The sequence below is a fragment of the Rhincodon typus genome, chromosome 26, assembly GCF_021869965.1.
Source record: "Rhincodon typus isolate 14 chromosome 26, sRhiTyp1.1, whole genome shotgun sequence".
Lineage (NCBI taxonomy): Eukaryota > Metazoa > Chordata > Chondrichthyes > Orectolobiformes > Rhincodontidae > Rhincodon > Rhincodon typus.
In genome coordinates this window covers 9589911-9613816 of record NC_063357.1, presented here as the reverse complement: position 1 = coordinate 9613816, position 23906 = coordinate 9589911, and the positions used below count along the sequence as shown (strand labels likewise).

At 39.4% G+C, this 23906-nt stretch overlaps 1 protein-coding gene across 1 annotated transcript in view; it reads right to left on the bottom strand.

The window, feature by feature from the left end:
- Window positions 1–698: 698 nt before the first annotated feature.
- wsb1 (WD repeat and SOCS box containing 1) overlaps window positions 699–23906 on the bottom strand; it is a 25282-nt gene continuing 2074 nt past the window's right edge. The window contains exons 2-9 of the mRNA XM_048612333.1: window positions 22032–22197; window positions 20411–20673; window positions 19080–19211; window positions 13894–13994; window positions 5612–5784; window positions 3222–3335; window positions 2119–2226; window positions 699–1330 (exon numbers count right to left, since the gene is read on the bottom strand). Coding sequence (XP_048468290.1) covers window positions 1168–1330; window positions 2119–2226; window positions 3222–3335; window positions 5612–5784; window positions 13894–13994; window positions 19080–19211; window positions 20411–20673; window positions 22032–22197 — 1220 coding nt within the window. The 3' untranslated portion in view covers window positions 699–1167. The remainder of the gene's footprint in view (window positions 1331–2118; window positions 2227–3221; window positions 3336–5611; window positions 5785–13893; window positions 13995–19079; window positions 19212–20410; window positions 20674–22031; window positions 22198–23906) is intronic.

Below are 23906 nucleotides of genomic sequence, written 5' to 3'. Positions count from 1 at the left end.
CAAGTGTTTCATAATTTAAAACAAGCTGGGTAAAATAGAGAACAAAATACTTTGATACATGCCAAGTGCAAATACTAAAAATCTGTACACAGACACTACACCCACAAGCATTTCAAATGGTTCCATTCAAGTAACTGATCAGAGCACTGCCAATATCAAGGCAGTCACATTGGGACTCGTGCTGGAAAGTTAGAGGTTTGGTCTCAAATTCTGTTTGAGGTGTATACCTAGCAAATTACCTGCCTAAAACTCAAGGGAGATGGGTTGATTCCTTGATTAGGCCCAGGTGACCCAATTCTAATTTTATTGGCATAACATTCAAGTGATCACAGCAACTCTTAAGAAATGAATAACTCCACATATGCAAATTTTGAGCTATGGCTCAATGTTAAAACATAATCTATTGAAATGCCTCCCACTTTACATCCATAGCTTTACTGGGTCTAATCTCAGGGGCACATAACATTTGTAATGACAAAAGTATTCATCTGAATACATAAAACTGAAGTTTTGATAGATTGATTCTTTGATAATTAAAGTTGGCTTTGATTTCAGTTATCCACAGAATTTGCCATGAGTATGATGATTGTCAGCCAAAGCAAGATAAAGGTGGGTCATCTCATTTGGAATTAATTGTAAACTTACAGGTACATGATATGACAGCAGCAAAAATTGCTATTTAATAAAAATGCCAAAGATAAAACTCAACTTCTCTTTAATAGATGAACAGAAATAAATTCACATTTAAATGAAACGCAGCTTTTGTCTGCATTTGTAAATGCTAGCTTATAAAAACAAGTCTTTGGCAGTTGACATGACAGTTTTTTTTTTCCTTTGAGTTGCAGACAATATTGAATATCAACCAAACCCTATAGGCCTTTTCCAAAAAATACATTTACAAAACACCATAACACATTTATGTACAGGAACAAAAAAATTGGACCAAGAACAGAATAGAAAATAGCTATGGTACAAGCTGATATTTATATATAATAGTACAGGTTTACAGAATGTACACAGTTTTTACAGAAAAAAATCTGTATGAACTGACCAGGCTCCAAACGAAAGCTTGGCTTACAAAGGCATGAAAATGCACCCGTTTGTCTACATCTAAACAACAAAGGCAACATACGCCATAGCCTTCTGAAGTTATGCAGCTCCAAATGGTCAGTTTATGCGGTAAGTTAGATATTCAACTATCTTTGGTGGGATAAGCAGGTTCTCAACAGAAGTGGTAACTATTACTCTTCGCAGAGCCATACGACAGAGATGCTGAAGACTGGGGACATGATTGGGAGTAGCCCAGAAGTAAACACTACCATCTTGCGTCCTTGGGAGAGAAAAGCGAAGCAAATGTAGGGTTAATTTTTGATCCAAGGTCACCAACTTGAACATTTTATGCACTTTTGTAAAGAGTTCAGACATCAACACCATAAAAGAGAGCAAGGGCAGATTTGGATAGAATGACGATCGAGTTAGCAATCTTGTGTAAACCTATTTCATACCAATAATCATTATGCAGCGAAGACGATTTGAGTGCCTCAGAAGCACAAGAGTATTATGACTGTTATTAAGGACTAAAGATGGTTTCAAAAAGTAGTCTGGACATTCAATACTAGTTATTGTGTAGGGAACAGTGGAGCCATTAAACAGGGCACTGAAGAGTGTGACAGTGGCAGAGACATAGGAGCGATCACCTTCCAACTTACTTGGCAATACTGTCAGCAAAACAAACCTCATCTACAAAATTGGCTATTGGTGTCCATTCTCACTTCGTTGAAAATGAAACTAGTAATACAGGAAACCCAATTTTCTCAAATCAGAATTCAATAAACTGGACAACCTCTGTAAAAGATTCAGGACCAACAGTCCACCTGAAGCCTCACTTCTTTATTTCAGATACCTTTAATTCTTAAAAGGAAATACTACAGACACGAGAAATCTGAAACCAAAAATGCTGAAGAAACTCAATGTCTGGTAGCACCCGTGGAGGACAACAGTTAACGTTGAGTCCAATGTCTTCGACTGCAAACCTCATGTGAAAACTGATTTTGAACTCTCAGCATCACACATTGAACAGACTCCAAGCATCATGAAAGGTCATTATAATATACCTACCCGGTAGCTAGAACACTACCATCTGGAGAAAAGGCACAACATAGGCCATTACTTAAAGGAGCAACCTCTGCTGGGCAATCTTTATCAATCCGCCAGAATCTCACCATTCTGAAATGAACAATATCAGTCAGTTCATACAATTAGTCTAACATGTATTTAGGAGCAGCAGAAGGCTAACAAATATAGATCCACGAGAAATTTCTCATCAGTCCTGAATGAGCCACTATACATGAAGATGACAGTTCTGCAAAGCTTGCAAAAATTTAGCAGACAACATTGTCCAATTAGAATTATTCCAAATCAAGAGTTATACAGCAGGCATTTCAGAAGCAACTGGATAGTAGTTAATATGATTGATCAGAATTTATCCAAGGGATCAAAGTTAGTTTAATCCCATTGAATACATTTGGAGTATACAAGAAAAATTTTACTTTCCAACTGGCAACACTGATGCAACATGCTGTTTTCAGGCTTTGAAAAAAAAAGGTTTTCAATTGCAGTATCATACCCAAACAAAATCTATGGGCTATTTTCATCTGCTCGGCAAGTTGTCTTTTCTGGAGCTTCTCAATCAGGTTTATAAAATTAAATAAAACCTAAATCTTGGGTGCAACCCATGTAAATTCCCTTTAACATTTTAAAACAAATATTCGTGATCCAAGATTACTTCCCTTCTAAATTTTAAAACCATAAAAAGATATATTTAGTACAGAAAAACAAATCATAGTAACTTTTGAAAGTTAAAGTACTGCTGTTGAATCCAACTCCAATACAAATAATAAATTATTCCAAGTGACTGGATTTCATCAACCAAAACAAACACAATGAGCACACATCTTTGAGAGAGAGATCAAAGCATGTGGCACAGAAGCAAAAGTGGTACAGCTGTGTATTACTGTAATATATTCTTGCTCCAGCACACAAAATACATGGGAACAGCCAATCAGAAGAGTCAAGCCCCTTGTAGGCAGAACTAGGAAACGTCAAAATGAGCTCTTCCTTCCCGTATTCACTGCTGCTGACTTCAACACCCCAAATCTGGCATCATTAGCATTCTCCCAGAGGGGAAATTCTACTGCTCAAAATATTTAATATCCACTTACTTATCATCAGCAACACTAGCAATGTGCAAACCATCGTGGCAAAAGGCAACAGATTTCACCCAGCGATCATTTGCTCCACCAGCAAATATTGGAGTTGGAGGTGGAAAGAGATGCCTGCAAAGGCAGAAGTGAAAAAGTCCAATTAATGAAAATATCCTAACTTTCCCCATTTACAAATCAAAAGGCATGCACTGTATTACACTTCCAGACAGTGTGAAACCTCTGGATGAAGTATTCAAACTAGGTTTAAAGCTGCAATTGTTAGAAAAAATGCAAGATACTGAAAAGCTTTACAAAGTTTTAAAATCCCATTATAAAACCAACTACTTACTCTTTCCTCTCCCTGACCCCAAAAACCTCGGCTCCCAAATGATAAAGCTGAAATGTTTTGATGGCAGAAACTTTAAGTGGAACACAAACCTTTGTTTGCAAAATAACAAAAGTTTACATCCACAGGATCCAACAGATGAATACACTTTACACATTCTTCTGAGATAAAAGTCTAATTAGTGGCTATTGTTAACAAGAATTGATAATTCAGATTGTTGCACAAGTTGCTTAGCAAGTACAAAGGCATCAACTCTTCCTGAAGCCAAGTCAATAATTTAATTTCTCACCTCTATTTGAATAGTGACCTACACAAATCTATTTTCTGTAGTTTGTTCATATCCTACAAATCTGAAATGAAGTGCATTAAAGTAACAGCATAATATTAAAAAAGTGTAAAAGCAAGCACCATCTACAGGTTTATTCTACAGTTCTGCAGGATTTCACAAAGACATCTCCCCATCACTTTTTCCAGGTAAAAAATGCTAGCTAGCTTGTCAGCAACACTCAAAATCCATGAACAAATTAGAAACAAACATGAATTGCAGTGCTGTGACACTAACACACTTCTTAGCATTCTGAAACCAAGTTCAGAATTACAGAGAACACAGAACTGTATGGCACCGGAACAGGTCCTTCAACTACCATGCCTGCACCAAGATGCCATTCTAAACTAATCCCATCTGCCCGCATGTAGTCCATATCCTTCTATTCCCTGCCTGTTTACGTCTGTCTAAATGCTTCTTAAAAGTTGCTATCATATCAGCTTCTACTACCTGCCCTGGCACGATGTTCCAAGCACCCTACCAGCCCACCACCCCTCCAAAATCCCTGCACGGCATACCTCTTTTACACCTTCTCCCTCTCACCTTAAACACAAATTCCCTTGTATCTGACATTTCCACACTTGGAAAAAGACTCAGTACCCACCCTATCCATGCTTCTTATAATTTTATGTAATCTGTCAGATTGCCTCTCAGCCTCTGACACTCTAGCCTATAACAATCCAATTTTGTCCCAACCTCTCCTTATAGGTAAAACACTCCAATCCAGGCAACATCCTGGTAAGCCTCTTTTGCACCCTCTCAAAATCTTTAACATCCTTCGTACAGTGTCGCAACTAAAACTGCACATAATACTCCAAATGTGGCCCAAGGTTTTCTATAGCTGCCAATTTTATACTTTATGCACTAACCTATGCATGGAAGCATGCTATACACCATAACCACCTTATTCACTTACATTGCCAAATTCAGGGAGCAATGGACTCTTATCCCAAGATCCCTCTCTGTCAATACTCATAAGGCCATTTACTGTATACTTTCCTCTTGCATTTGACCTCCCAAAGTGTATTACCTATCACTTGTCTGGATCAAACTCTATTTGCCATTTCTGCCCAAATATCCAAATGATCTATATCTTGATGGATGGACAAACCTTCCTCACTACCTACAACTCCCCCAATTTTTGCATCACCTGCAAATCAGAACAACTACATTCTCATCCATATTACAAACAGAGGTCCTTTCACCTCCGAACACTGATCCCTGTGGAATACCACTGACTGAAAACTTTCAATCAGTAAAATACCCCTCCACAACTACCATCTGTCCATGACCAAAACAATTTAGCATCCAACTTTAATTCACTGGGGATCTCATGTGGCTTAATGTTCTGGACCAGCCCAAGAGACACTTTGTCAAATGTTTTAGTAAAGTGTATGTAGACTACATCCACAGCCTTGCCCTCAAACGTCTTTGTCACTTCCTCAAAAAAGTCAGATCTGAGACAAGACCTCCCTGCACAAAGTCATGCTGACCGCCACTAATAAGTGCATTCTTTCCCAAATGTGTGTAAATCTTGCCCTTAAAAATCTTCTCCAATAAATTTCATAAGTGGTAGGGAAATTTACACATTTTGTGAAGTGGAAGCCCATGAATACCAGACCCCCCCAACATGAATCATCACTCCAGGCCATGATGGGGAAAAGAAATTCAAACTGGTCATTGTTCTTAAACCAGTTGCATCACCCATTATTGACAAAGGTTGCTGTGGTCACTTACCCCAGCTCCAACAAAATACTGCCTGTATGTGGATCCCAGACAATAACTCGTGTATCATATGAGGCTGTAGACAACAATGCTCCATCAGGAGAGAATTCACATGATACCACATCATTAAGGTGACCTTCAAGTTTACGCATCATGGTGTAGCTTTCCATGTTCCAAAGAAAAACCTGCAATGAGAAAATTGCAATTTACAGCTCCAGTTTATGGTTAATCTTCCCAAACAAGATCTAGTTAATTTATAATCCGTAACAGTTACAGTATAAATTTGCAAACAATTAGTTCAAATTATACAGTACTTCCAAAATTGATATGCTCAGTGTCATTACTGCAACTAAAAATTTTAAGAAGCAATATTTACAAACATGCCAGCTATAACTATATATTCTAAATAACATATCCAACACCCACAAAGGATGCTTAAATAATTTAAACAATTTTACAAGTTTTAAAAATTACATCTTCCAATCGAAATTTAACACTTCAGAAACAAAAATGTAGAAAAATACAGTACAGGTAACTTAAGCATAACATTTTGTTACTCCAACGGAACCTCCATTCAGAGTTAAAGTTCACGTGTGTTTACAAAACGTTTTCATCAGGAGCGAGAGCCTATGAAACAGCAGATACTGCAAGAGAAAAGAACATGTTTGACGGCCTAAAGGAACAATCCTTTGGCAAACAGCACAAAACTGAGGCTTCAAAATTACATTTTGGGATACATTAATTACGACAGCACATTAACCAGATGATTCAATTACAGACAAACTTTGTAGAACGTATATGATAGTCATATATGCAATTTTTTTATGGGCATATAAACTGAACTTCATTTTTCCACAGGCCTACTGGGTCACATATCCCTCCATTAGTCACAGAGCATAGATATTCCCTAATTCCACTCGAACAGTAATCCAATCACAACTTGGACCCCTTTCCATCAGCATGGAACCAATCTGACCTTGTCCTTACAGACATATGGAAATCATTTAACACAAAAACAAAAGCAGAGTTTTCTCCACTACTGTAAAAACATGGCAGCACACAAAGTTATGGCAATACCATACAAAATTGCATAGTCTTGTGTCTAAGGTTCAGGAAGGATTTTTGTTCCAATATCATTGCAAATTAGAGAGTTTTAAAGATACAAATTAAGGTCAGATACATGTGCCTAAGTTGTCTTAATGATCCAGACTTCAACCCAAACAATAGATACGAGGTCAATTTAGTACACTAATAACCTTAATTGCCCTTTGGCCACTCAAAATAACCGTCTGCAGAAAGTATTTAAAAACTGAAGTTACAAAGATAAAACACTAAAATAAGTAATGCATGCGATTTCAAAATCTATGCAAGTTAATTATGGAGTTATGCAAATGGTCAGAATTTCAATTTGATTTAAATAAAGCATTGCTATTTTCAGTTTTTCTCTTTCTACTTTCGCACACCGTGTAAAATAGTCAACTTTCACATCTTCAAAAATAAGAAATTACTAAAGTGGTCACAAACTAAAATAGGATTCCTTCCACTCTACAACTTTCGCTCCTGAAATGTGACTTATGCCAGGAGAGTTTAAGACACTGGGTACCCTCCAGTTGCATGCCAAAGTAACCGCTCAACAGCTTATCTAGACAAACAAGTGTTAACACGCTGGAATATATCACAGCGGAACACAATTCTGTCTTCACTGAACTCAATACATGCACGCTTATTGACAGAGCTGCAACCAAAGGCAAGACTCTTGACCAATGTTCGCCCACTCATCTCTCCGATGGCAAGACCAGTACAGCAGGCTTAACGCTGCCCTGACTGAAAATATAACAGACCAAGTATCATACATGGAATCCTTGGCACAAAGCAGCTACTCAGTGGACAAATTTATCAACCCACCAGTGCAGTTTAGGCTCAATAATTTGGTCTCTAAGAGGACGTAATGGATAGCAGAAAGTAGAACAGCAGACTTACTTCATCTCCAAACTATAGAACCCAGATGACCAACTCTACAGCTTTGCACATTTTTAGGTTTTCTGCAAATAGAAATAAAAACTCTACCAAACACACTGCATATTTAAAACAGTATTTGTAGTAGGTAGCCCAGTGGTGCAGCAGACTGGTGCTCCAATGGGAATTCAACGACATAGGTTCACATTTGTGATTGCCCACGCAGCATTCCCGATCTTACCCGGGCTGTCTGGGGGGGGAAGAACCAAGCTGAAGTCAAGTCCCTCCCAATGAGGAGGAAGAGGGAGGAAAAAAAGCAAAAACCAAGGAAGTTATCCTGGGCTGCTCTCACACACCTTCTGGTAACATTGTCAGAGGCCAGGGAGCAGATCGCCTGCCCACCCTCTGCCAGGAATGGTACATGCTGCGGGAGATCTAAAGAGGAAAAAAATACTTAGTAAAATGGGGGAAAAGGTTAAATATTTCTGTTAAAATGTTCAGTAGTATGTCGCTATCCATAACATATCCATGAACAAAAAGAAATGGCCAATTCACATTTCTGGCTTTGAAAGATGACTACAGTCCAATGTAAGTCACAATAGAGATAGTGTTTGAAAATTACATGTCCTACAAAAATTTACTACAGTCACTGAAAACAGACTGGGTTTGCTGGTCATATTCTTGCCAGTTAACAGTTTCTCCCATTCACTTGAAAAGTTATAGGGAAGTTGTAGCTGCCAAGAAATGACATCAAGATCCCAGCCAGGTAGTTTTAAATAAGAGTCAAACTTGGCACAATCTGCCAAACTAGGAGGCGTACAATTTTGCTAAAAATAAAAAAAGGCATAAACCTGCTTATGTCTTACTTTATGAACAATAATGTACCTTGCACTCAAGAGATGCTTCCTTTCTGCACAGCTACTACCACTGCCAATGTCCTTCTTTCTGCACCTTTTGTGCAGCACAACTGGACAGGCAAGTCCTAAATTTAAAGTAGATTGACTTAACTGCCACTACTTAAGGCAAAGAAAGCAAAGATAAACCAGAAATATAACAAATATGCAATTTATTAAATGGGGCTCCTCCAATAGCTGAGTGTAGAAGTGCACTACTTAGTAAGAAAGTGAGCCATTAGACCAAAGTCCAGATTTCACTTGCTGCAGTTTGGAAAGGGCCAACACAAGTGACCTTGACTGTTCTTTTTCTTAAAAAAAGGGGTTTATGGAAAGGAAGATGGGAAAAAAAAAGTAGAACCAAAGCAGTGCTAACAGCACAGAAGAAAGCCATTCAGCTCTCCAAACAGTGAAACTCCTAATTTTAACAATTATGGATTCCGAAATCAACTCAAAGATGAGGAAAGCAAAGAGAGTAGCTAACTTTGCAGATGACAAAAAGATAAGTATGCTGTGAAGACAAAGAAGGTTTCAGACAGATTGATTGAAAGAGTCCAGACTGGCAGATGGAGGATAATATGGGAAAATGTGAGGTTGCTTGCCCAAGTAGGGAGAATTTAAAAAGTGATAAGGAGAGAAAGACCAATAGGAATATGCAAGACAAGAAAAACAGATCAGACATGACCTTATTCAAGGGTACAGCAGGACTATACGTATACAAAAAAAAAACTGGACCACCAGAAACTGGACTAGTTAAAATATCCCTTGCGGCTAAAAAGCCCACTCTTTGGGCTCCCAACATTAAAATGTAGTTAAACAAGCTACTCAAATACGAGTGCTTGCATACACATGTTTTAAACATAAATTTTAAAATTTTTTTGGTGGGTGGAAGGAAACCATCAGTTTAGAAACATTAACTGAGAAATTTCAAATTCTTGAGGTCTCTATATTCTTGGGCAATGTCAATGACAATGACAAATACAAAAGCTTAGTAAAGTTACTTGATTGCAATGTTGTAAACACAACCTTTTAAAGGACTTCAAGATTAACAATTTAAAGTTTGAGATACTTCTAGCTAGTAATGTAGATTTACAAAGCTGTAGTCCATTAGAATTGATACAAAACTTAAAAAAACTATACTCAAATCTCCTTTAAAAGGAGCCAATTGCCAAAGATGCAGAATCAAAGTTTACATTTCAGGAAGTCATTTAAAATAAGCAGAGATCCAGAAAGATTTTAAAAACAGCACTTTGACATTACTTCATGCTGCACTGAATAAAAGTTTAAAAAAGTTTACCTTTTACTGTATAAGGTCTAGAAAACTGAATACAATTGTAGGTTTTGAGTCAGTTTAACTTGTTAGCTTTCTGTTCTTAATAACAAAATCCTGAAATATGAACTGGTGTTCCACAGCTTTAAGATACACTAATCTACTGCCTGTATCATTCAGAGTTCAGTTTGACTATTGGATTTTGGAAGCTCTTCAAAATTGAGGCATCTTTTGACATGTATGTAATCGTGTGATACTGAATAATACCACAAAAATATAGAGAACGAAAAAGGTGCACAACTGCAAAAATTACATCAAAAATATGCATTTATACAACAGGTGGACATTTTGTCAAGCAGAAATCCAACATTTGGAAAAATAATGAAGCAATAATAAATAAAGCAAAATGCAAACTAAATCTTAAAAGGAGGAGCATCCAATCAATCATTCTCAGTTTTCAAAAGCTTTTAAATTGGACTGAAAAATTGGACTGTTGAAAAATAACAAAGCAAAGATGAAATTAACTTGAGTCAGTGCACAAAAATGTTTTCCCTGGTCACTAACAAGTTGTGCAAGCGTTAGATGAAGTGCACCTGATCTGATCTTAGCCTCCTCACCCCATGGTCTAGTTAGTCAATTTAATTCTACAGTCTGGAGGAGGGTCACCAGACTTCAAACGTTGACTCTGCTTTCTCTCCACAGATGCTGCCAGATCTGAGTTTCCCTGGCAACATGCTTTGATAATTTTACAATGTGTGCATAATCAGTGACAGTTACAACTGTCATTTATTGGAGTGCAAAAATTAATACAATTTGGAAGTGATCTAAGCAATGAAGCTCTTGGACACTTTGACCTTAAGACCATAAATATAGTAGAGTTAGGTCATTTGGCCCATTGAGTTTGCTCCACAGTTTGATCACAGCTGGTATGTTTCTCAACCTCATCACACTGCCTTTGTTGTAATCCTTGATGCCCTTAATAATCAAAACAACCACAATCTTAAAGACACTTATTGACGTTGCTGCAGAAGGCTATGGAGGCAAGGAGATTCACAGACGGAGCACTTTTTGGCTAAAGAAATTCCTCATCTCAATTCTAAAGGGTCGTGCCTTCACTTTGAGGCTGTGCCTTTGGATTGGAGTTTCTCCAACTAATGGAAACATCTTCACATCCACTCTATTCAGGCCTCTCAGTGTTCTAAATTTCAATGAGATCCCTCCTCATCCTTCTATGTTTCATCAAGTACAACAGACCCATAATCCTGAACCACTCCTTATATGACAAGCCCTTGTGTTCCAGGATCATTCTTGTAAAACTCCTCTGGACCCCCTCCAACATAGCACATCATTTCTTAGGTACAGGGCCAGCCGAAGTATCTCAGTTGGGACAGCGTGCGACTGAAGATCTAAAGGTCCCTGATTCAATCCTGGGTTTCAGCAAGATGAGTGTTTCCTGACCGTGTCAGCCTTTGTTTATGGACATCAGTGGCTCAGTAGTTAGCACTGCTGCCTGACAATACCAGGGACCTGGGTTTGATTCCAGCCTCGGGCGACTGCTTGTGTGGAGTTTGCACATTCCCCCCAACGTCTGCATGGGTTTCCTCCAGTTTGCCCTCAGTCCATTGATGTGCAGGTTAGGTGGAGTGGCTATGCTAAAAATTGTCCATAATATCTAGGGTGGGATGTTCTTTGAAGGGTGGGTGTGGACTTTATGGGCCAAATGGCCTGCTTCAGAATTGTAGAATTCCAGAATTCCTACAGTGCAATGAACTGCTCACAATATTCCAAATGCAGTCTGACCAGAACCTTATACAGTCTCAGCAGTAGATCTCGGTTCTTGCATTCTAGCCCTCTTGAAATGAAAGCTAATGTCACAATTGCTTTCCTAACTGCCAACTGAACTTGCGTGTTTTGCTTCCCACCTTAGGAGAATCCTCAACTGGGACTCGCAAATCCCTGGGTGTTTTAGATTGCTGAATCCTTTTCCTGTGTTTAGAAAATAGTAACATCTCTATTCTTCCCACTAAAGTGCAAAAATCTCACTTTCCCACACTGGGCAGGTTACAGATGGAATACATTCTAACTGTTCAATCCTTCTGCAGCCTCCCAGCTTCCTCAACAGTTCCTGTCCCTCCACCCACCTTTGTGACATGTGCAAACTTTGCAGCAATGCTCTCCATTCCTTCATCCACACTGTTAATATGTAACATGAATAGTTGCAGTCCCAACACTGAATCCTGCAGAACTGCTCGTGTCACCAGCTGCCATCCTGCAAAAGACCCTTTCTCCCCACAGTCTACATTCTGTCAGCCAAACCTCTTACCTTATTTAGCAGCCCCTTGAGCAGCACTTTGTCCAAGGCTCACCAGGAAATCCAAATAGATAATGTCCACTTACTCATTACCGCCTCAAAAGAATTCTAATAGATTTGACAGGTGCGACTCCCCTTGATGAAGCCAATGCTGATTCAGCGCTATTTTACCATGCTCTTCCAAGTACTCAGCAATCTCATCCTTAATATTGGACTAAAATCTTACCAACGACTGAGGTCAGGCTAACTGGTCCATGGTTTCCTGTCTTCTGCCTCCCTTCCTTCTTAAACAGGGGTGTTACAGCCATTTGCCAGTCCTCTGTTACCCTCCCTGACTCCAAAGATTTCTGAAAGATCACCAGTGCCTCCACAACATCTTCAGCTATCTGCTTCAGAACTCTAGGCTGTAGACTACCTAGTCCAGGTGGTTCATCCTTCTTCAGAGCTTTCAGCTTCTCCTTAGAGAGCCACTACACTCACCTCTGCCCTATGCCTTTAAGTTGTTGTGCTGCTGATGTTTTCCACTGGCCAGCTCCTTGTGTCTTTGCAGTTACCTTTACTAAATTGCAATACTGTTACATTGATTCCAGCTTCTCCCCCTCAAACTGCAGGGTGTTTTCTATATATTATGGTCCACATCCCCAACAGGTTCCCTTACCTTGAACACCCCCATCAAGTCTGCTCATTACACATCCCAACATCCAGAATTACCTGCTCCCAAATGGGCTATACCACAAGCTATTCCCAAAAAACATATGGTCTCCCATGTGTATTTCAATACAACAGACCCAGTCCCACATTGACTGCGTCCCTTCTCATAGCTGTCCCTTTATATGCTCCGACTCAAGTTAGATCCCCGACCGTTTCCTCTGTCCTATTACTTGTTCTGGAAACTTTAATAACCTCCACTGAGTTCTCCCCCTGCACCTTGAATGTTTTTTCATACTTTTCCATGCAAGTGAATCTGACCCCCAAGATTTAGTTTAAACCTTGACACATTACCTTGCTCAGACACAAGTCTTCAATAAGCACTGGAAGAATCAAGGTGTGGTGGTGTGTGGGGATTGCTCATGTTGAGGTGAGAGATCTATTAATTACCCAGTTTCAAAAATCTGCCTCCCTTCATCCTTATCTGATCTGGCACAGGCCCCAAAACAGGTTTATCTATCCTTTTATTTAGACAGAAAGTAAAAAGATCAGATATTTACATTTTTTGGAGGGAAAGGAGAAAATCCACCACAGCAGATATTCTGTTAGGTCTTAGCAACAAGCCATGTAGGAAATAAAAATGAGCCTCAAGACTTCATCCCCAGTTCAAGTTATTAATGGCAATTATTTCAACAGTTAGAAAATAGAATGTTTACAGGTACTGTATCCAAATTACAATAGTCGACTACTGGTTCAGAACCAGGAAGTAGCAAATTTTTATTCAAATCAGTGCATACAAGAAGTCACATCCAATAGTCAAACCGGAAGATATTTGCAAACATATTCTGCATGCATGCTCTGCAGCAAGATGCTGGAAACTTATTTATATAAGCAACTTCTAGTAACTTCTCAATTATAGGCATTATATGCTTAATTACACAGCCAGAGGGCTAGACTAGCATAACACTAAGACCGTCATTAAAGCTTGAAATTAACATTCCAAGTTAGAAGTTTAGAACATCTTCCCCCCCGCCAACACATTGCAACATTATGCAATAACTTGCACAGAAATATTTTGATGACACCGAGCAAGTTCTAACTCTAGAAGTAACAAATCGATTTAGAGAGTCTAAAGCATGCTATTTTATAAGGGTTCTGATCAATGCATCAAAAGACTTTTATCCCCCAAAAACAAAAAAGGAACTTGCACACATACCGCTTTTCCAGCTCCAACAGAGCAGAGAATATTTGAATCTGGAGAGAAGGCACAGCAATACACCCAGTTGTGATGTCCCCTCAGTACAGTCACCATATTGCCTGTTAAAGAAAAAAAGCTCATTGAACCTAATGCTTCAGATAGTCCAGCCTAAACAAAAATTATAAATCAAACGATCCACATGCTCCTCAGTACAATACAAGAGAAAAGAGTCATACACAACTCGCTCCTTAGAAGAACAGATCAATCTTGCAATCTAATAAATCTTTGTAGCCCAAAACAGGAAAGGAACTTTGTTTTTAAAATATCAAAACACTTCAGTTGGCAGCCCCAAAACTCAAAACTATGCAAAATTATGTACAGAGTCTAATTTTAAAGAAATGAACCAGAGACCTCAGAACTACCGGCTGGTGCGTTCATTACAGCATCTGTGCAGCTCCTGCACCAGGAAATTTTTTTAATTCACTCATGGGAGGTGGGTGTCACTGGCAAAGGTCAACCTGGAGACAGATTAGAACTAAGAAACATACACCACCATCTGCTCCCCAAACCCTGATCACATTGCAGTTTGGTGCTTGTCACCATGTCTTGGGGTGGTAACAACATGGATAAGACTAGGAAAGAAAGACCTGTATAGGGATTATCAGCAACTATGAACTAAACTAAAGAACAGACCCTCAATGGTTATAACCTCTGGATTAGTACCCGAGCCACATGCAAATTGTCATAGGGACATGAGAATAAGGGAAGTAAGCACGTGGCTAAAAAAGTGTTGCAGGAGAGAGGGGTCCCTTTTCACGGGGCACTGGCATCAATATTAGAACAGGAGGGATCTGTACTGTTGGGACGGTGTCCACCTGAACCAAGCTGGGACCAATGTTCCAGCGAAAACAGTAAACACTGCGGTTAATAGATTTTAAGCTAGAAATTTTTTTGGGAGGTGTTTAAAAAAAAAAAGATATGATGGCTATTGGGAAACAAAGCAGGTTAACATCTGCGGGGATGGATTCAACTGCACGGAAAAGGATGAAAAAAAAAATGAAGAAAGGAGAACTCAGGAGAGGTTATTAAAAGTCTCCGGAACTCAAAACAGGACAGAGTTTGGAAAGGGTTAGGAATCAAACTTCAAGCAAACTGGATAAAAGGGATGACAATGAGAAGAGGGACGGTAAATACAGGACAGTGTTGTATCTGAATGAATGCAGTGTACGAAATATGGTAAATGAGCTTGTGGCGCAGATAGAAATTGGCAGGTATGATGTGGTGGGCACCATGGAAACATAGCTGCATGGCGATCAGGACTGGGAGCTAAATATCCAAGGATATACATGCTATTGAAAAAACAGACAGATGGACAGAGGGGGTGGGGTCACCCTATTAGTAAATTAAATCAATAGCAAGAAACGATATAGGGTCAGATGATGTAGAATCTGTATGGGTAGAGTTGAGGAACTGCAAAGGTTTGAAAAACCATAATGGAAGTTATGTACAGGCCTCCAAACAGTAGTCAGGATGTGTGGCACAAGATACACACCTTTTCTATCTCCTGATGTAAGAAAGGGAAGGTTACTGTAATCATGGGGGATTTCAAAATGCAGGTGCACTGGGAAAATCAGGTTGGTAGTGGATTGCAAGAAAAGAAATTTGTGGAATGTCTACAAGATGGCTTTTTGAAGTAGGTTGTGGAGGAGTCTATGGGGGAACAGGCAATTCTGGATTTAGTCAAGTGCAATCAGGCAGACTTGTTAAGGGAGCTTAAAGTGAAAGAACCCTGAGGAGGCAGTGGCCATAATAGGATAGAATTTACTCTGCAATTTGAGCGGGAAGCTAGAACCAGATGTAATGGAATTACAGGTGAATTACAGAGGCATGAGGGAGGAACTGACCAGAATAGACTGGGAGAGGAGCCCAATGGTAAAGACAGAGGAACAGCAATGGCAGGAGTTTCTGGGAGTAATTCGGGAGACACAGCAAAAATTCATCCCTAGGAAACAGCAATAAACTAAAGGGAGGACAAGACAACCATGGCTGACAAGGGAAGTCAGAGATAGGACAAAAGCAAAGGAGAAAACATGATGCAATGAATGGCAATGGGAAGCCTACAAAGACCAACAGAGGACAACAAAAAGGAAAAAAAAAAAAAGAGGGAGAAGACTAAATCTGAGGGTCAGCTAGCCAGCAAATAAAAGAAGATTTCAAGAATTTGTTTAGATATATAAAGGGCAAAAGAGAGGCAAAAGTGGACATTGGGCCACTGGAAAATGATGCTGGGCAAGTAGTAATGGAGAACAAAAACAGCGGAGGAACTGAACACATACTTTGCATCTGTCTTGACAGTGGAAGACACAAGTAACATCCCAAAAATTCAATAGCCGGGAGTGGGGGACAAGGGGGAGTATGACGACCATCACCAAATAGGAGATGCTACAAAAAGGTCTAAATGTGGATAAATCACCTGGACCAGACAGACTACACCCCAGAATTCTTAGAGGTAGCTGACAAGATAATGGAGGCGTTAGTAGTGATCTTTCAGGAAGGGTGCGACAGGACTGGAAAATTGCTAATGTAAACCACCTGTTTCGGTGGTATGTAACACCCATGGTGTTAGCAGCAGAAATAGAAAACTGGCTGTTTGGCAGAAAAGCAGAATGGGGATAAAAGGGTCCTTCTCAGGATGGCAGCCAGTGACTGGTGGTGTTCCACAAGGATCACAACTTTTCAATTTTTACATTAATGAACTAAGTGAAGGAATCAAGGCCAGTCTGGCTAAGTTTGAAGATTATACAAAGATAGGTGAAGGGACAGGAGTATTGAGTTGGGGAGGCTACAGAAGGATTTGGGTAGGTTAGGAGTGTGTGCAAAGAAGTGGCAGATGGAATATAATGTGGGAAAGTGCAAAGTCATGTAACTTTGGTTGGAAGAAGAGGCATAGACTATTTTCTAAATGGGGAGAAAATTCAGAAATCTGAAGTGCAAAGGGACCTGGGAGTCCTAGTCTAGGATTCTCTTAAGGTAAAAATGCAGGTTGAGTCAGTAGTTAGGAACGCAAATATAATGCTGGCATTTACTTCAAGAGGACTAGAATACAAAAGCAGGGATGTACTTGAGGTTTTAAAAGGCTCTGGTCAGACTACATTTAGAGTATTGACAGCAATTTAGGACCTCATGTCTCAGGTAGGAGGTTCACGAGAACGTTCCCAGGAATGAAAGGCTTAACATAGGAGGAATGTTTCAGGACTCTGTCTACACTCGATGGAGTTTGGAAGGATATTGGGAAATCTAATTGAAATTTGAAGAACACCGAAAGGCCTGGATAGCATGGACATTGGAAAAATGTTCCCAATAGCAGGAGGGGCCAGGACCCTTTATTCTAAAGGGTCTTCTCTTTACTCTGAGATGAGGAGAAACTTCTTCAGCCAGAGTGGAAAATCTGTGGAATTCATTGCCAAAGGTGGTTTGGGAGGCCAGGTCATTGAGTATATTTAAGACAGAGCTAGATAGGTTCTGAATTGTCAAGGGATATAGGGAGTAAATGAGAGAATGGGGTTGAGAAACTTATCAGCCATGACTGAATGGCAGAGCAGACATGACAGGCCAAATGCCCTAATTCTGCTCCGATATCTTGTGGTCTAATTTAAGAAGCTTGTCAGCAAAGAAGCAGGGATTTCCTTTCTCAGGGCAAAAGGTACGTGCTCTGATGAAAACGTTTCAATGCTGATACAAGAAAATACAACATACATAATCAATTTAAGTTTTCTTAAACGTTTAGCTAGTCAACATTTGTTGCACACATACTTTCACTTGATTAGTCATACAGTAAGAAAAAACCCTGCTCAACATTCCGCTCCCTAGCTGAGCTCAGGGTAGCCAGCAATTAAAGTTAAAATGTGTTATAAAAAGTGATTAGGGTAAAGTAGCAAGTAATTCAAGCAGAGTCCACTCCATCAATCCAACTCATTATGTTTTTCAGTACCTCAATTCCATTTCCGTCAATAACCGGAGCAGAAACTCAGGACTCCAGACTTCAAATTTGAATTCATCTTGCATTTTGAGGGTCAGCACCTTACCCCTCAAGCCTTCTGTGGTGCTTTACATTTTACCATCAAAATAGTAATCTACAGCACAGAAATAAGCCCTTCAGCCCAACTCATCCATGCCAACTAGATACTCTGAATTAATCAAGTCCCATATCCCTCTAAACCCTTCCTATTCATATACCCATCCAAATACCTTTTCAATATTCTAATTGTACCAGCCGCCACCACCTCGTCTGGCAGGTCATTCCATTTTCACACCACCCTCTGCGTGGAAAAAGTTGCCCCTTAGGTCCCTTTTAAATATTTCCCATACCCTTAAATGTACACCCCCTAATTTTGCACTCCCCTACCCTAGGAAAACAGCCTTGGATATTCACCCTATCCGCACTCATGATTTTACAAACCTCTATAAAGGTCACCGCTCAGCCTCCAGTGATATGTGGAAAATGGCCCCAGCCTATTCAGCCTCTCCCTATAGCTCAAAATTGCCAACCATGGCAACATTCTTGTAAATCTTTTCTGAACCCTTTAAATTTCACAACATCCTTCCTATAGCAGCGAGACCAAAACTACACACAGTATTCCAATAGTGGTCTAACCAATGTCCTGTATAACCACATGACCTCCCAACTCCTATGCTCAATGCACTAACTAATAAAGGCAAATATATCCAGTCTTCCTGCAACTCCACCTTCAAGGAACTATGAAACTGCACCCAACGGCCTCTTTTCCCAGCAAAAGTCCTGCCCTGATTTGCAGCACCTCACATTTATCCAAAACTCCACCTGCCACTCCTTGGTGCAACTGATCAAAGTTCAATTGTATTCTGAAGTAACCTGCTTCACTGTTCACTACACCACTAATTTCTGTATCATCAGAGTTTGGCAGATGACAAAGATGCTCCCTTGATGTGGAGTCCCTGCATTAGTGCAAAATGTTGGCGTACCTTTCCTACTGAATCCCTTAGAAAATTTTCAAAACCAACTAGTTTACCCATTCAAACTACTGAAGCCATCTGGTGGTATTCTAATCCCAATGATTTAAAGGCCAACATTCTATTAAGTTTAGGATTACTCAAAATCAGCATGACCAAGACTAGCTGTTAATAAAACCCTCAAAATTGATGTAGGTGTAATTTTAAAAACGTACCATCATCCTTCAGATCCCAGACTCTCAAAGTTTTGTCTCTTGATGCAGACACTAGGATAAGGCTGCCATCAGGTGCAAAGGTCAAATCCCGAACAACTTCATTATGATCCATCAAATTAAGAAGGAATCTACCTGCAACATGAGGAGATATTGATGCATTAGAAAGGTCAAGTTAAGGCAATGACTAGTTTCAGAGCTCAATGTCAATGGCAAGGTAGGCCCTCAGTTTACTGGCTCTCAAACGACTAGAGTACTATCCTTTTAATATTAAATTTCTAATAGGTTCTTAAAGAAATTCAGAAGTTACCGTAAATCATTAATGTCATGTAAATGAGACTAACCAAGAATGAATTTGACAGCCAAGTGCAATGAGAGAGAGTTTGGATCCAAGACAAACAGATAAAACAGGCCCTATTATGATAGATGAACTTCAATCATTGCAAATCAATGAAGAATTAGGATCATTGAAGAAATTCTGCTCTTCTCAGACAGGATTTCCATTTCAAGCTTAGTTTCCACAACCTTGTTTTACAATTAGGAGCATACAAATCACTTGTTATCTGTCACTTTTCCTTTACTTGTGCTGCACCAGGTGACGTACAAGCGGCTGTTAATAATTCAACGAAAGGTAGCTGTTCCGTTTGTTAAAAATTAGCGCTTCGAATAATTCACATCCTCCTTTATTAAGTGCACAAATACATTTCTCCAATGTGTGAAAAGGTTATTTACGAAGACTTGCAATTGAACCAGATGAGAGGAGGAAAGAAGTGTCCGACTGAATATTTGCTAACGTATTTATAACATGTTAAGTCAACGCATGGTTTAATGCTCGAAATACAATCTGTGGCTTTTCACCTGGTTGGGCATTTAATAATTAGCCCCAACAGCAGACGGGCCACATTTGCAGAATGAGATGTTTTACAGCTACCCAGTTTGTTTGTTTTCTCCAATGGGTAGTGACAAGAGCATTCCAGAAAGAAGCAAGTAAACTTCATCACCTGGAAGGAGTATTTGGGCAGTGCTCAGTGAGATGGTAATTATGGCAGGTCTTACAACACCTGCCAATGCAAGGCAAGTTGACATAGTCCAATATTAGGCACCTCCACCTGCCAAAAACTAAAAGTCACAGCCTTCAAGAAACAGATACTTAAGATTTCAGCAAAATGGGGTACTCAGCTGGCTTGCACTCTAATATTAAACTTTTTTAAAAATTGTAATGTGTGGGCATTATAAAGTGGCTACGACACATATCCTTTTCACAATTACACAATTCCAAATGACACTGCCAACTTGATCAAGTTGCTAATCATCAGTTAAGAGAATTTTGTTACCTGTGTAGACATCCCAAATTTTGATACGCCCATTGCTCAAACCAGTTGCTAGCAGTAGCTGGTCCTGACCAAATTTGAATCGGTGCCATTCAATGTTCACACAACGACTCTGTTTCTCAGGTACAGAAGAGCCAAAAGCAAGGGCCCACACAATATCGCCACAGTCTATAGTGCGCTCTTCTGGATGATTCTTCTGACTGTGACCATTTTGCTTTCTGAGAATTTTATTGACGGCATTATCATGCTCATCATTATACAATCTTCTGGAAAGAATAAAGTTTAAAATTAATTAAAAGGACTAATACTCCAAAGAGACAATACAAGGCTATAAATTAAACAAAAACATATCAGTAAACAGGTCTCAGAAACTATGTAGTATGACCTGTGTCACACTAAGTTTGTCAATTGGGCAACAGCATACTAAGTTTAAAAAAATTGTATTTACCAGATTTAAAATGTTAATCATTTTCCAGACAAAAATGATTTAGCACACATCACGGGTTGTTTTTAAAAGCTTTCCTGATGACAATCCAAGTCACACTAATGGCTTACCAAACAAATTTTCCTATGTGAATAGATTGTGGGCCATCTCCACTATTAATACAAACTGCTGCATCAGCATCAATATAAATCAAACAAATTGCTGCTGTTGTATCAGTAGTTAAATTATTGACAAGCACGTTACAACACAAAAAAGTTGATTATCTAACTGCCATTAGTTTCTGACCAGAAAACAAAACAGCACTTTGTGAAACCAACAAAGATCTTTGTTCCATAAAAGCTGGTGCAGTAACACTGAGTGCAAGACAACACAGTAAAACAGTAAATACAATTAAATCTATGAGAAACAAGAAACAAAAACAAATTGCTAGAAGAACTTAGCACGTCAGACAGCATATGTGCAGAGTTCTGAAGGGTCACTGGACCCAAGCGTTAACTCAGCCTTCCTTCCATGATGCTGCCAGACCTGGAGAGTTTTTCCAGTTACTACTATTTTTCTTATTTCCTTGGTTTTTTGTCTTTGTGAAACAAGATCCTATTTAGGAACATTGAATATAGACAAATTTAGGCTCAAGCAAAGTAATACAAAGCTACCTTGTATCAATTTAGTAGCTGTTGATAAATACCAACTTTCATGCAAGTAACTAACATGTTTATGGAAGATATACAGTATTCAATGATCATAAGAAATCAATCAATCAACTCCTTAGTGCCATAATTATCTCACCACGAGGTGACTACCTCAACTTAGAAATGACACCATTCAAATCCACAAATGTCCTTTCTTTCCTTCCTTCCATCTAATACTTCATTTGTAAGGGTGCCTGATCATGCCTGGCAATACCACCTAGCAAAGTAAGTATTATTTATTTCAACCTGATGACAATTCTTCTCAGTCAGACTTGGGTAACAAGATTGAATTAGAACACGCACAGTCAAACATCAAAGGCAAACCTATCATTCAAGTAATGGGAAGAATCACGAAGGAAGATTTCTGCTCTGTGGAGGAGAGAATGTCTTGTCAATTGCATGAGGTTTTAGGACAACACCTCAACTCTCAATTACAGAACTTGTTTTGAGGCTACTTCCAAGGAATTGTAGAGTGAAAAAGAGTACTTACTTATTTTCATGCAGAGACCAAGGAACCAACTTTACTACACGATGTCCTTGCGACCAAGCAAAATAGGAGCCATCAGGTGCAAAAGCCACAGTCCAGGTTTCACGGCCAGACTTTTGCTCAAATGGAGCAACAGGTGCCCAAAGGTCAGCAATTAGCCGGGCCTGTGCTGTGAATAAAAACAATGAACATTTAACCAAGAAGTAGACACTAGTAACAGTACACCTTTATTTAGCACAAGTTCTAAAATACCAAGCAGAAGCCACAGGCTGGACTTGATCAGGGCAAGGCAGATCAGAAGGAAAAAGAACAAGGACATGTTCAAATTCATCACTGCATTGTCCAAAAAATAAAACACGGTCACTGAAAGAGACCTGGATAGATTGCAAACAGAAATTTGAGTGACCCCAACCTCATTAAACCAGTTTGGCTGTTTATTTCCAGATGTGGGCATATGGGTGAAAGGGAAAAAAAAAGTCCTATTTCTTCCCAACAGCACACAGCAATGACATCTGCTGGAAGATACACCTGGGTATTAAACAAGGGCTTACAAAGCTGCCCACACAACCTAAACTGACATGACTAATGACCACTTGGAAGAAGACCTGGGCAGAAAATGGCAACTCTGGATCGTACATAAAAACTGATCAGGCAAAAAAGATTCAGCAGTTGAAAAAAGTCTTGTCAATGCTTGCAAGGACTCGGAATCGGAAGCGAACCTGGAAATGAAACATTTACCATTAAAATATTAATAAAGTGTTATAGCACCTAAAGTCAAGCCATTTAGCTGAACCAGTTCATGCTGGCGTTTATGCCCTACTTGAGCCACACCTTTTCTCATCTAAAATCACCTACTGTATTCACATCTCCTTCAAACACTTGGCTCGTGATCCAATATATTCACACTACGCACTGCAACCACTGTGGCAGCAAGATCCAGAATCTTACTACTTTCTTGGGTTAAGGTATGTCTTCAAAATTGCACATATAGCAACTACTACTATACGGTAACTAAATTTCAGAAACCAACACAGTGCAACATTTTGAGGTAACAAGGTGTAGAGCTGGATGAACACTGCAGGCCAAGCAGCATCAGAGGAGCAGGAAAGCTGACATTTCAGGTCTAGACCCTTCTTCAGAATCTCCTCGGATGCTGCTTGGCCTGCTGCGTTCATCCAGCTCCACACCTCGTTATCTCGGATTCTCCAGCATCGGCAGTTCCTACTATCTCTGTAACAACATTTTCTGAAGTCAGGATATGATTGGCTATCAGGCATACCAATATTTGGAAAAAATCTAATACATGTAAAGTTTAAGTGCATGTTCTGAAGAATCACTTAACATTCACTCTGCTCAGATTTTACATTGGTAGCACTATGTTATTCAAGATTTCACACATCCATGGAAGGATGCTTTTTAAGTGCATCATGGGATGCTTCTTTCAATTTGTACTTGGCCAAGAGTACACCAGTGTTCTACTCTAATTCAAAAGAAAACTTTGGCCAGAATGACAAATCATTTAACACCTTAAAAAGAAACCCAACCAATTTTATATTTCATCTACTGACACACGTCATCGTAATACCAGTGTGACACCACAATGCAACAAGCCACTGCACTGATACAACCAAACCACACGCCTCATGATCAAGACCACCCCCAATACTTATGCACAAACCATGAAGACCTCTGACTGGCCCCCAGAACCAACCAAGGTCAGCAAGCTGTAACTTCGTAACAACAAGGGCCTTTCAACCTAATGCAATCACCAAGGCAGGAATACCAAAGGATACCAATTTCCACATTCTACATAAATGCAACCAGTACAATGATTTCTGAAATACCGAAGTATTTCTGAAATACCGAAGTATTTCTGAA